Genomic DNA, 14,588 nt, shown 5'->3' with positions numbered 1-14,588 from the left:
ATAGGAATCCCAATAAAGATGCGATTTTTGGGGAAGTTTGCACTTTGCACATTTCCATGACTGCCCAGGGTGCCTTTGTTCCTGTTGAGGTCTGCAGGGGGTGGGTTAGATTTAGTTAGCTCTGGTTTGGAGTTCTGCACATGAGAGTTGTCTGCGGGTGGATGCACTCTGGTCTCTCTCTCTCAGTGCTTTGATGAGTAATTCAAGGTCTTTTCACTTTAGGATGTAGTTGTTTCCCTTTTCTCCTGACTGTGGGGGAGGATTCCTTGCTAATCTTCCCTTTGTCCTCTGGGGCACTCCTGCTTGCAGGTATTTGTCCAGATTCTGCTGCACTCCCCTATGGCACTTCAACTATGTGAGGCATCACCCTCATGGTTTTTCTGCCCGCTTGAGGACTTTTTGTCTCTGCAGGTTCCTATAATTGCTGTTAAGAACTCTGGTAGGGTGCTTCTAGTGTCTGTATTTACATAGGAGGATGTTGGGTCTAATTTTTATAACGTTTAGGGGTTGGCTGACTGGACAGTAGGGGTTTTCATTTGGGAATCCTCATGGATCTCCTTTAACCTTTGTCCTCTTTGCCCCTTTTTCCCCTTTTCTCTCTAACTTTTTGCCAGCCCTGTGCCTGTCTGTCCCCTTTTGTTCTCGGCAGTGGTTCCTTACAATTCACCAGCCCTATGCTGGAAAATTTCCCAAAAGTCATTACGGGAATTAGGGGTGCAAATTTCACAGTGGCTTGGGGTTTCCCCGCAACCTGGCACATGTGGCAACTCCTACAGTATTCCACCACACCTTTGTGCAGTTTGGCCAGTCAAACTGCTGTTTTATGTGGGCTTTGGTTTTTCGTATACCGACATGTACAGCCACTGTAATCTCATGGGCCATTCTTAATACTTCTCTCAGGTACCTCTGCAGCATCGCTACCTGGTGAATCACTGTCCACTCTTTGTCCTCAAGTCTGTGAAGAGAACTCCGCTTCCTTATCAGTACCTTGTTCTTTAGATAGCAATCAGGGACTCCCTCTGCTTAAATTTTATGTTGGACAGCCTGTGCTAACTCTCTCAATACTGGGTCGGCTCGCTGAGCCACTGCTAGGAAAGATTCATTTAATTCATTCCCTGGGTCCTGTAACTTTCCAAAGAAAATCTCAGACAGACGTTATGGTCATCTGCCTGCAGTGCTAATTCAGTCTCCTCTGGGGGAGCTGGTTTGGTCATGGCCAGATTCACTACACATTCAGGGGAACTGCAGGGGATCGTCTCCTGCCACTGCCCTGTCTCTCTAACCTCCTGCCGTCTCTCTCACTACCGGGGAAGCTACCACCTTCACCCCTGCCAAATCATTACCTAGGAGCAGGTCAACCCTGCCAAAGGTAAACTAAGGACAATCCCTACGGTCACTGCTGCCAAAACTAGGTCGCACTCCAAGTGCACCCGATGTAAAGGTACGGGCGTACACTGCCCTCCAATACCATTCACAACCAGTCTGGTATTTACTGCACTTTTTTGGGGAAAGGTCAGGCCTTTCCCAGTAAAAGGGATTTGGTGGCCCCTGTATCCCTGAGGATTATTATGGGCTTGCTTGCCCCACTCGAGGGGTATAGGGTTACTCTCCCTTGAGACACAAAATCCTGATAACCTTCAGGATTCCTATTAAATTTTCCTGCACCCACAGCAGTATGTTTTCTGAGCCTTACTACTGCTGCAGTTAAAGCCACAGCTTGTTCAGCTGTGCTTTCCATCAGGATCCCTTCTCCTTCACTGAGCGAGTGTGCCCTGATTGACCCTTCAGGCTTTCCCTGTAGTTTCCAGCAGTCAGCTTTTAAATGCCCTGCTTTATTACAATGGAAGCACACAGGTCGCTGGGTCTCACTCTTGCTCACAGCAGCTTCCTTTTTGGTTGGAGGAGGGCTCTCTGTGACTTCTGTTTTCCTTTCTCTCCCAGGACTGCCTGGGCTCCTATCACCTTCCCACCCTTTGTTCTTTTCGGATTTGTGGGGGTGACGAGGAAAGGTTTCCCCCTGGGGAACCAACTTGTATATTAGAACAAACTCATCAGCCAGAACTGCAGGTTGCCTTGCTATATGAACTTTTTGTTCCTCCACACAGGTCTTTATGGAGAGTGGGAGAGGGGTTTTAAATTCCTCAAGCAAAATTACCCCTCTCAGGTTTTCATAGCTGGGCTGCATTTTAAGAGCCCTCAACCACTGCTCAAGAACTAGCTCCTTACTCCTCTCAAACTCCAAGTAAGTTTGATCAGCTTGCTTCCCGATGGTACTAAACTTCTGGCGGTAGGCTTCTAGTATGAGCTCATATGCCCCGAGGATAGCATTTTTTGTCAGATGAACTCTCATCTGGCAACAGGGAATAAACCTCATGGGCTTTTCCTTTTAACTTACTTTGCACCAGAAGAGTCCAGCACTCAGCCGGCCATTTTAACTGCCGTGCAAGTTTTTCAAAAGACACAAAAAATGCCTCCACGTCTCCCTCATTGACTTTTGGAATCAATTGGAAATTTAAACAATGCCGTACGCAGCCCCGAATTACTATTCTCCATATTGGCCGTGCTTTCACTGGGCTACTCTGTCGCGCCCTAGTTAACTCAAACCGCCTCAACTCTCTTTCCTCACGTTTCTTCTGCAAGGTTCTTTCTCTTTTCTCTCTCCTCTCTCTTTGTTTCTCCTGTCTTTCTCTTTCCTCTCTTTTTCTTTTTCCTGTCTCTCCCTTTCTCTCTTTCCCTGTCTTCTAACAGTAGGAGTCTATTTCTAACCCTGTCTGATTCTTCAGATTCGAGGGAGAAATGGTTGGCCACTAGTCTTCTGAGTTCAGACTTCCTATCCTTGACATGGTCAGTGATACCACACTGCTGAGCCATATTCCTCAACTCTTCCATAGGACAGCCTTTAACTTATCCCAAGTTACTTCACCCTGGCTTGGGGAGTTACTGGCTTCAGTCGCAGACATGTTAGTATTCTGGAACACACAACCACAGGAAAACCTGTATTGAAATAGTTTCTCGTTCTGATTGGGATCAATTTGATTTCCCACTTCCAATTTCTCATTTGTCTGTGGGTCCAATCCCGAACAAGTTCCCAAATTTCTGTTATGACCAGGTGAGGCAGGGATCAGGCCTTCCCTATCAGCCTTGTCCTGGTTTGCCCGTAACAGGGTATAACTTTTAAAAACACTGTTTTAGCTTCCCTCTCAGTGAATCCTTGCTCACTGCTCTCTAATTGTAATGGCAAAGAAATCAACCAGACAGATTTTCTCAGATTTAAACAAGAAAGGTGTAAGTTTATTAACCTTAAAACTCTAATTCAGTTAAAACTACTAAAAATACATAACGCAACCATGCTAGCATGCATGCGCGATAAACACACAGGCAAATAGAGACAGAGGAGGAGAAAGAAGGGGAAAGGCTTGAAGTAATAGCTGGAGTTCAGTTACTGGCTTTGGGTTTGATGTAAAGTCATAGATTTAAGTTAAGTCTTGCAGTTCTTGTTGGGGCCCAGTGCACACTTTCAAACTTGTTTCACTTGTCTTCTGTCTTGAGGCTTGAGCTACTTCCGTGGGTCCCTGGATTTTTGCGTGAGAGAGAGACAGGGAGAGACCTTCCTTCTCCTTTGTCTTCAAATTGCAGTCTGTTCCTTTCTGTGTGGCACAATTCAAACAACCCCAGGTTGGCCCGCAGGTGAGTCATGGAACAGTCTCTCCGCGAGATTTGAGGATTCCCCCAAGCTTACCAGACACTCTCAGTGGGGATGGTGGAATGCTGGCTCTTTCACATTCAATGTCTCTTGAACAAAATGCATCTAGCAAATTGAGTCAGGGAATACTCCTATTGTCGTCTTTAGGCAGCTGTCTGTTAGAATGCAAATGTGCAGCCATGTTTTCAGCCACTGCTGTGGTCTTTTTAAACAAGTTATTTCAAGTCTAGTAACAGTTCAAAAATAATGTTCCATATGACAAAATTAACATCTCTCATTTTGGCAGGTGTGGCTTTCATCACATGGTAACGTGTAAACATGAAAAACATAATTAAAGGACTATATCAGTTATAAAGGTCACACATTTATAGTTTTTGCAGAATAATGGGTAGAGTTGTGACATTAAATCCCCAAGGCACTAGTAAGAATCACAGGGTATAATTTCATCAAAGTTGAATTTGACTTGTTCAGTCATTGTACATCAGTGTCCCTGATGTATCCCTACATGACAAAGACACCCTTACTGTAATAAATCAGCAAATTTTCTAACTAAGCATGAGCAACTATTTACACCAATATGTTAAAGATCTAAACATTTGATGATGCCTCCAATCATCCTTTTCAATTATGATGTCCACATTCGTAAGTACATCTGCCTGTTAGTGGAAGACACGCAAGTATGACGAGCTAACACAGGCAGTTTCTTGTGTCTGTGTTTGTGTAGGAATTTATATTGGAAAGATAATCATAATATAGGACTTCAAAAAACACCCTGAATTATGTCTGCATGCTTTGATCTAATTATCCACTCGTAGCTTAACTGAAGACTACGCGTGGTCTTCACTCCCTTGTGCAACACGAGAGGAGATCAGCTTGTTTTATAAAAGTGTTAAGTGGTTAAAACTTATTTGCTTTTCATTTGTTTTCTGTAAGCATGTTACAATTCCAACATGCAAAAGCATTTGTTGTTGTCTTCTGTGTGACAAATAAATTGACTTTCTTGCTATTTTGAAGTAAAAAGAATATAATGCGCAGAACAAAAATAGAACCAATTTGAGAATTTCTCCTGAAAAATGTGCTTGGAGCAGAATCAGTATTCAATGATGAAATTGTTAATTTTGAGACCATATTTATATAAAATGTATGTTTTAGTGCAGCTGCCAATTGGAATCGTGATGTTTTCTAGCAGGGAAATACTGGGGTACAGTCTGTTGATCTACAAATATGAGGTGACACTAAGTGGGGGACTCGTGGTGAGGCATGAGTACCAACCAGATAGGGATATGGTTCATTATGTGGGGAGATCTTGAAAGGGGGAAGGGAAGAAAACTGGCAGGATTAAAAGAATAAAAATGAACTTGTATCTTCCAATAACTTGTATAAATGCTGCTTTGGGATGAAAATCTCAACTGGCAAAACTTGTCAACCATTCTATTGCCTGTAAATTGTTAAAATATTCCTGACGAATCAGGGAATGGCTTTTACTGGTATCAGGACCAGTGTACAAATTATTTTTCTTTTACAGAATATCTTTATCTTGGAGAATTTGATAGATGTCCAACGCACATACAGTTTTCCTGTGGAGATTGAAGTAAGTAGTATTCCTTTTTACAATACAGCAGAGTGTGTGAAGGGTGATGGATTGTGTATTATCTGTCAAAATACTTCAATATTGCATGCTTTTCTGGGTGCTGCTCACTGATGCTCAGTTTGCATTATGCCAGGGCCACTCAGCTCCTGACCTCATAACAGCCTTGGTCCAAACATGGACAAAAGAGCTGAACTCCAGAGGTGAGGTGAGAGGTGACTGCCTTGACATCGAGGCAACATTTTGTTTTTTATTCATGCATGGGATGTGGGTGTCGCTGGCCAGGCCAGCATTATTGCCCATCCCTAATTGCCCTTGAGAAGGTGATGGTGAGCTGCCTTCTTGAACCGCTGCAGTCCATGTGGGGTAGGTACACCCACAGTGCTGTTAAGAAGGGAGTTTCAGGATTTTGACCCAGCGACAGTGAAGGAAGGGCAATATAGTTCCAAGTCAGGATGGTGTGTAACTTGGGGGGAACTTGCAGGTGGTGGTGTTCCCATGCATTTACTGCCCTTGTCCTTCTAGGTGGTAGAGGTTGCGGGTTTGGACGGTGCCGTCTAAGGAGCCTTGGTGCGTTGCTGCAGTGCATCTTGTAGATGGTACACACTGCTGCCACTGTGCGTCAGTGTTGGAGGGAGTGAATGTTTGTTGATGGGGTGCCAATCAAGCGGGCTGCTTTGTTCTGGATGGTGTCGAGCTTCTTGAGCGTTGCACCCTTCCAGGCAAGTGGAGAGTATTCCATCACACTCCTGACTTGTGCCTTGTGGATGGTGGACAGGCTTTGGGGAGTGAGGAGGTGAGTTACTCGCCTCCGGATTCCCAGCCTCTGACCTGCTCTTGTAGCCACGGTATTTATATGGCTATTCCAGTTCAGTTTCTGGTCAATGGTGGCCCCGAGGATGTTGATAGTGGGGGATTCAGCGATGGTAATGCCGTTGAATGTCAAGGGGAGATGGTTAGATTCTGTCTTGTTGGAGATGGTCATTGCCTGGCACTTGTGTTGCGCGAATGTTACTTGCCACTTATCAGCCCAAGCCTGGATATTGTCCAGGTCTTGCTGAATTTCTACACGGACTGCTTCAGTATCTGAGGAGTCACGAATGGTGCTGAACATTGTGCAATCATCAACGAGCATCCCCACTTCTGACCTTATGATTGAAGGAAGGTCATTGATGAAGCAGCTGAAGATGGTTGGGCCTAGGACACTACGCTGAGGAACTCCTGCACTGATGTCCTGGAGCTCAGATGATTGACCTCCAACAACTGCAACCATCTTCCTTTTCGCTAGGTATGACACCAGCCAGCGGAGGGTTTTCCCCCTAATTCCCATTGACCTCAGTTTTGCTGGGGCTCCTTGATGCCATACTAGGTCAAATGCTGCCTTGATGTCAAGGGCAGTCACTCTCACCTCATCACACAACAAGAAGGAGGGTATCCTCAATGTGGAGGCGGGACTTCATCTCCACAAGGACTGTGCAGTGGTCACTCCTACCAATACTGTCATGGACGGATGCATCTGCAGCAGGCAGATTGGTGAGGACGAGGTCAAGTATGTTTTCCTCTCTTGTTGGTTCCCTCACCACCTGCCGCATACCCATTCTAGCAGTCCTTTAGGACTCGGCCAGCTCAGTCAGTAGTGGTGCTGCCGAGCCACTCTTGGTGATGGACATTGAAGTCCCCTACCCAGAGTACATTCTGTGCCCTTGCCACCCTCAGTACTTCCTCCAAGTGCTGTTCAACATGGAGGAGTACTGACTCATCAGCTGAGGGAGGGCGGTAGGTGGTAATCAGCAGGAGGTGTCCTTGCCCATGTTTGACCTGATGCCATGAGACTTCATGGGGTCCAGAGTTGATGTTGAGGGCTCCCACCCCCCCACCCCCCACTCTACTTTATACCACTGTGCCGCCACCTCTGCTACGTCTGTCCTGCCGGTGGGACAGGACATACCCGGGGATGGGATGGCAGTGTCTGGGACATTGTCTGTCAGGTATGATTCCTTGAGTATGACTATGTCAGGCTGTTGCTTGACTAATCTGTGGGACAGCTCTCCCAACTTTGGCACAAGCCCCCAGATGTTAGTAAGGAAGACTTTGTAGGGTCGACAGGGCTGGGTTTGCCGTTGTTGTTTTTCCAGTGCCTAGGTCGATGCCGGGTGTTCCGTCCAGTTTCATTCCTTTTTATTGACTTCGTAGCGGTTAGATGCAACTGAGTGGCTTGCTAAGCCATTTCAGAGGGCATGTAAGAGTCAACCAGATTTCCGTGGGTCTGGAGTCACATGTAGGCCAGACCAGGTAAGGACAGCAGATTTCCTTCCCTAAAGGACATTGGTGAAGCAGATGGGTTTTTACAACAATCGACAATGGTTTCATGGCCATCATTAGACTAGCATTTGACCGAGTATGGCATCAAGGAGCCCTAGCAAAACTGGAGTCATTGGGAATTGGGGAAAACTGTCCATTGGAGTCATACTTAGCACAAAGGAAGATAGTTGTGGTTGTTGGAGGTCAATCATTTCAGCTCCAGGACATTACTGCAGGAGTTACTCAGGGTAGTGTCCTAGGCCCAACCATCTTCAGCTCCTTCATCAATGACCTTCCCTCCTTCATAAGGTCAGAATTGGGGATGTTCGCTGATGATTGCACAGTTTTCAGCACCATTCGTGACTCCTCAGATCCTGAAGCAGCCCAGATCCATATGCAGCAAGACCTGGACAACATCCAAGCTTGGGCTGATAAGTGGCAAGTAACATTCATGCCACACAAGTGCCAGGCAATGTCCATTTCAAACAAGAGAGAATCTAACCATCTCGCCTTGATGTTCAATGGCATTACCTTCACTGAATCCCCCACTATCAACATCCTCGGGCTACCATTGACCAGAAACTGAACTGGAATAGCCATATAAATACCGTGGCTACAAGAGCAGGTCAGAGGCTAGGGATCCTGCGGCAAGTAACTCGCCACCTGACTCCCCAAAGCCTGTCCGCCATCTACAAGGCACAAGTCAGGAGTGTGATGGAATACTCTCCACTTGCCTGGATGGATGAAGCTCCAACAACACTCAAGTAGCTTAACATCATCCAGAACAAAGCAGTCCGCTTGATTGGTACCCCAAACACCACCTTCAGCATTCACTCCCTCCACCACCGACACACAGTGGCAGCAGTGTGTACCATCTACAAGATGCACTGCAGCAACTTACCAAGGCTTCTTCAACAGCACCTTTCAAACCTGCTATCTCTATCATCTTGAAGGACAAGGGTAGCAGATGCATAGGAGCATCACCACCTGCAAGTTCCACTCCAAGCCATACACCATCCTGACTTGGAACTATATTGCCATTCCTTCACTGTCGCTGGGTCAAATCCTGGAGTTCCCTTCCTACCTGCACTGTGGTTGTACCTGCACCTCAAGGACTGCAGCAGCTCACCACCAGCTTCTCGAGGGCAATTAGTGATGGGCAATAAATGCTAATTTATAATATATAATATAAAAAAAACAGGAAAATGAAGATCAAGGAAAGGAAGAATGGAAACCAGAAACGAAAAGAAAATTTGGAAGACAGCTAAGAAAAGGAAAAAAATGAAGCTTGGCAATACACAGTTATAAATATCGTACTAGAAACTTGTACAAACAAACCACTTTATGAGAACCCAATTTCATTGTTTCCATACTTTTATATGTACATTGAAAAACCTGCTGGAATGGGGAAAAGTGCAATGTATGAGAAATATTTGATCACGATACGGAAGGTCTGCCACTTTTTAAACATCCTGTTAAATTAAACGTCCTGTTCCAGGTCCCAGTGGAAAAGAAAAGAAGATATTTTGCTATTCGAAAAGAAGCAAGAGAAGCAGCAGAGGGCGATTCAGGTTTGTGTGGTATTTTGCTATATAATATAGATTTTGGGATAACTTAAAAATTGGAACATCTAAGTATTGCCATCCAATAAAGGGGTAATATTTATCTTTTTTGATATGGTTCTTTTTCATTGGTGAGCTCACCAGACAACAATATCCTTGAACAAGAGAAGGATGAGTAAAAAACCTGTTCCCGAGTCTATGCTAGTTATACGTCTGCACAGAGAACTACTTTGATCGCACAGAGTGTAAAGTGGGAGTTTGGTGAGTGAGGGAGTTCAGTGAGGGAGGTGCTTCTTTCTTTCTTTTAACTCTTTTCAGCCTCCAGTAGCTGGCTCTTACTTAGGTACAAGAGAAGAAGCTGATTGATGAGTAACTGGTATGTTATTCTAATTATTCTGATTGTAACAAATTGTTTTTAAAGTTACGGTATGGCAGGTCAGCTCGGCCAAGTGGAATGTACATCCTGTGGTATGTGGGAAGGCATGGATGCACCATGTGGCCTGGACGAACACATCTGCAGGAATTGTCACCGGCTTCATATGCTTTAGCTCTGGGTTTCAGAACTCGAGTGGCAGCTGGAGTCTCTGTTGTGCATCCACGAGGCGGTGGACTACGTGGATAGCACGTTTAAGGAGGTGGTGTCACTGCTGGTTAGGAGCATGCAGGCAGAGAGGGAATGGGTGACCGCCAGGCAGTCTAAGAGTACCAGGCAGTCTAAGAGAACCGGGCAGGCAGTGCAGGAGTCCCCTGAGTCTGTCTTGCTTGCTAAACGGTTTTCTATTTTGGATACTGGAGAGGGTGATGGTTCCTCAGAGGTGTGCAGCCAGAGCAAAGTCTGTGGCACCACGGGTGGCTCAGCTGCACAGGAGGGGAGGCAGAAGAGTGGAAGTGCAATAGTGACAGGGGATTCGATAGTCAGGGGATGAGACAGGTGTTTCAGTGGCAGTAAATGTGATTCCAGGATGGTGTGTTGCCTCCCTGGTGCCAGGGTCAACGATGTCACGGAACGGCTACAGGACATCCTTCTGGGGGAGGGTGAACAGCCAGAGGTCGTGGTCCGCATTGGTACCAATGACATAGGTAGGATGATGTCCTGAAAGCAGGTTTTAGGGAGTTAGGAAGGAAATTAAAAAGCAGGACCTCAAGAGCAGTAATCTCAGGATTACTCCCAGTGCCACGTGCAAGTGAGCATAGGAATAGGAGACATGATTGATTGAACATGTGGCTGGAGAATTCGGTGTAGGAGGGAGAGCATCAGATTTCTGAGGCATTGGGACAGATTCTGGGACAGGTGGGACCTGTACAAGATGGGTAGGCTACACCTTAACAGGACCGGGACTAATATCCTTCCAGGGAGATTTGCTAGTGCTGTTGGGGAGGGTTCAAACTAACTTGTCAGGGGGATGGGAACCTGAGAGGTAGCTCAAATTGGAAGGAAGTAAAACTGGTAACAGGAAGTCGGAAAGTAGCAAGTGACATTAGAAGGCAGGCGAAACAAAGGCGGGCATCAACTAGGCTTAGAATGTAGAATGTCAAAAAGACAAGATTAAGGGCACTCTACCTGAATGCACGCAGAATTCGTAACAAGGTAGGTGATTTAAAGGCCCAAGTAGAGATAAATGGGCATGATCTAATTGCCATTATGGAAACGTGGCTACAGGGTGACCAAGATTGGGAACTAAATATTCGAGGATATTCGTCATTTAGGGAGGACAGACAAAAAGGAAAAGGAGGTGGTGTTGCGCTGATGATAAGGGATGAGATCAGTACATTAGTAAGTGAGGATCTCTGTTCGGAAGAACAAAATGTGGAATCAACTTGGGTGGAGCTAAGAAACAGCAAGGGGCAGCAAACATTGGTCGGCATTGTTCATAGGCCACCAAACAGTTGTGGTGGTGTGGGGCATGATATTTAATCAGGGGATTATAGAAGTATGTAGCATGGGTAATACAGTAATCATGAGTGACTTCAATCTGCATATAGATTGGGTAAACCTAATGAGCACTAATGCTGTGGAGGACAAGTTTCCTAAGTGTGTTAGGGCTGGCTTTCCAGAGCAGTGTTGAGGAACCAACTGGAGGACAGGCTATTTTAGATCTAATATGTAATGAGAAAGGGCTAATTATCTTCTTGTAAAAGCACCTTTAGGGATGAGTAACCATAATCTGATAGAATTTTACATTATGTTTGAAAGTGAGGTAGTTCGATCTGAAGCCAGGGTGTTAAATTTGAACAAAGGAAATTGTGAACGTTTGAGGGGCAAATTGGCTGAGATGGATTGGGAAAATACATTAAAAGTTATGGCAGTACATAAGCAATGGATAGTCTTTAAAGAATTATTACATGGTTTAAAGCAGCTATACATTCCTGCAAGACACTTAAACTCAAAAAAAATCAGTCAACCGTGTCTAAAAATTAAGTTAAGGATTGTATAAGATTAAAAGAAAATGCCTATAAAGCTGCCAGAAATAGTAGTAAACCTGACGATTGGGAGGATGTTAGAATACAACAAAGGAGGACCAAGAGACTGATAAAGAAAGGGAGAATAGAATATGAATGTAAAGAACAAAGAACAGCACAGGAACAGGCCATTCGGCCCTCCAAGCCTGCACCGATCTTGATGCCTGCCGAAACTAACACCTTCTGCACTTCCGGGGCCCATATCCCTCTATTCCCTTCCTATTCATATATTTGTCAAGATGTCTCTTAAACGTCGCTATCGTATCTGCTTCCACCACCTCCCCTGGCAGCAAGTAAACTAGCAAAAAATATAAAAATGGACTATAAAAGCTCCTTTGGACCCCACCAGAAAGGCCGAGAGGGGGGTTTTGACGCTTGGGCAACTCTCAACCTCCATACATTCGCCCAGGCATGCGCCATGGAGAGGTCACTCCATAGTTGCCTCACAGCGACTGACACCACTGACCACCTCTAGGCGCTTACCCATTGTCTCTCGAGACAAGGAGGCCAAAGAAGAAGAAGAAGAAGAAGAGGTACGTAAAAGAAAATATTTGACTAAGACAAATGTGGGTCCATTACAGGCAGAGTCAGGAGAATTTATAATGGAGAATAGAGAAATGGCAGAGAAGTCTTCACTGAGAATCTCCCAGAATTAGCGATCCAAGGGACGAGGGAGAATGAGGAATTGAAGGAAATTAGTATTAGTAACAAGGTTGTCTTGGAGAAATTAACGGGGCTGAAGGTTGATAAGTCCCCGGGACCTGGTATTCTACATTCCAGAGTGTTGAAAGAGGTAGCTATTAAGATAGTGGATGCATTGGTGATCATCATCCAAAATCCTACAGATTCTGGAGCGGTTCCTGCAGATTGGAAATGAGCAAATGTCACCCCACTACTTAAGAAAGGAGTGAGAGGGAAAACAGGAAATTACAGACCTGTTAACTGTACATCAGTAGTAAGGGAAATGCTAGAATCTATTCAAAGGGATGTGATAAATTGACACGGATAATAATCTGGTTGGGCATAGTCAACATGGATTTATGAATGGGAAATCATGTTTGATGAACCTGTTGGAGTTTTTTGAGGATGTTACTAACAGATTTGATAATGGGGAGTTGGTGGGCATGGTATATTTGGATTTTCAGAAGGCTTTTGAAAAATTCCCCCACAGGAGGTTGGTTAGCACAAATAAAGCACATGGGATAGGAGGTAATATACTGGCCTGGATTAAGGATTGGTTAACAGGCAGCAAACAGGGAGGAATAGGTAATTCTCACGTCAGCAGGCTGTGACTAGTGGGGTACAGCAAGGATCAGTACTTGGGCCCCAGCTGTTCAGAATCTATATAAATGATTTGGATGTGGGACCAAATGTAGTATTTCCAAGTTCGCGGATGACACAAAGCTAGGTGGGAATGTATGTTGTGAGGAAAATGCAAAGAGGCATCAAGGGGATTTGGACAGACTTAGTGAGTGGGCAAGAACATGGCAGATGGGATATAATGTGGAAAAATGTAAGGTTATCCACTTTGGTAGGCGGAACAGATGTACAGGGTATTTCTTCAATGGTAAGACATTAGAAAGTGTAGATGAACAAAGGGACCTGGGTGTCTTTGTCAATGAATCACTGAAAGCTAACATGCAGGTGCAGCTAGCAATTAGGAAGGCTAATGGTATGTTGGCCTTTATCGCAAGAGGATTTGAGTACAGGAGTAGTGAAGTCTTGCTTCAATTGTATAGAACCTTGGTTAGACCACACCCGGAGTACCGTGTGCAGTTTTGGTCCCCTTACCTTAGGAAGGATATTATTGCCATAGAGGGAGTGCAATGAAGATTCACCAGGCTTGTTTCTGGGATGGCGGGACTGTCCACTGAAGAGAGCTTGGGGAAATTGGGCCTGTATTCTCTAGTGTTTTGAAGAATGAGAGGTGATCGCATTGAAACCTACAAAATACTTAAAGGGATAGACAGGGTAGATGCAGCTAAGATGTTTCCCCTGGTTGGGGAGTCTAGACCCTGGGGACACAATTTCAGAGGGTTGTGAATCTTTGGAATCCTCTACCCCAGAGGGCTGTGGAAGCTCAGTCATTGTGTATGTTTAAAGCAGAGATTGACAGATTTCTAAATACCAGTGACATGAAGGGATATGGGGATGGTGTGCGGAAAAAGGCATTGAAGTGGATGATCAGCCATGATCGTATTGAATGATGGAGCAGGCTAATTGGATTGAATGGCCTACTCCTGCTCCTATGTTCCTATGTATTATTGCCCTACATATATCATTGGACTAGTGCAGCAAATTTTCATTATTTATTCTTTGCAGAGTTTGTGGTTTGACTTGCATTTGAGATGCAATAAGGGCTCTGTGAATGCAAGTCCATTCTTTCTTTCTTGTCATTTTTACATCGAATTAAAGCTTTGGTAGTCTTAAGCACTACACGTTACTTCCCAGCTGTACGTGACCAGTTGCCTACTCCCAGGAGTTTGCCAGTGTCACACTGTAGGTCAATTGGAAGGTGCATTAAAGATTCCCAGGGTGACTTGCTGTGATTTATCACTCTTCCTCCATGTGAGGAAATCAGCTCCTCATTTCAATACTTCCATACAATGTCATAACTGAGATTGAGAACTCTTCTGGGTGTGAACTCTGGTCCTAGAAGAATTGCACTGTACTTCAAATCTGCTACATAACATCACATTCTGCTGCTCGCCATTTGGTTTCAAAGCGAAAACGTCTCGGACTGTAACAGCATAGAACTGTTTTGGAAGCTAATATTTAAATTTGTTTCTCAGCCCCCTGTGAATTTTACAAGTTGTGAAATATTTATTAAAAAAACAGCAGTTTTTTTGTGAGTTTCCTGTCAGATGCATGCACTTCAATTGCAATGTCTAAAGCACTCTTACTGTGGCTATTGGTATGTTTCTGGCAAAGATATAGAGGCACTGGAGCAAGTGCAAAAAAGATCTATAAGGAT

At 44.8% G+C, this 14,588-nt stretch overlaps 1 protein-coding gene across 4 annotated transcripts in view; it reads left to right on the top strand.

Annotated features, from left to right (window-relative positions):
• prkdc (protein kinase, DNA-activated, catalytic subunit) overlaps positions 1–14,588 on the top strand; it is a 283,563-nt gene that overhangs the window by 125,905 nt on the left and 143,070 nt on the right. For all 4 annotated transcript variants that reach the window (XM_068031803.1, XM_068031802.1, XM_068031801.1 and 1 more), the window contains exons 44-45: positions 5,229–5,294; positions 9,091–9,163. In XM_068031803.1, coding sequence (XP_067887904.1) covers positions 5,229–5,294; positions 9,091–9,163 — 139 coding nt within the window. The remainder of the gene's footprint in view (positions 1–5,228; positions 5,295–9,090; positions 9,164–14,588) is intronic.

Source organism: Heterodontus francisci, chromosome 5 (assembly GCF_036365525.1).
Source record: "Heterodontus francisci isolate sHetFra1 chromosome 5, sHetFra1.hap1, whole genome shotgun sequence".
NCBI lineage: Eukaryota > Metazoa > Chordata > Chondrichthyes > Heterodontiformes > Heterodontidae > Heterodontus > Heterodontus francisci.
This window is presented reverse-complemented; position numbering and strand designations above follow the sequence as displayed.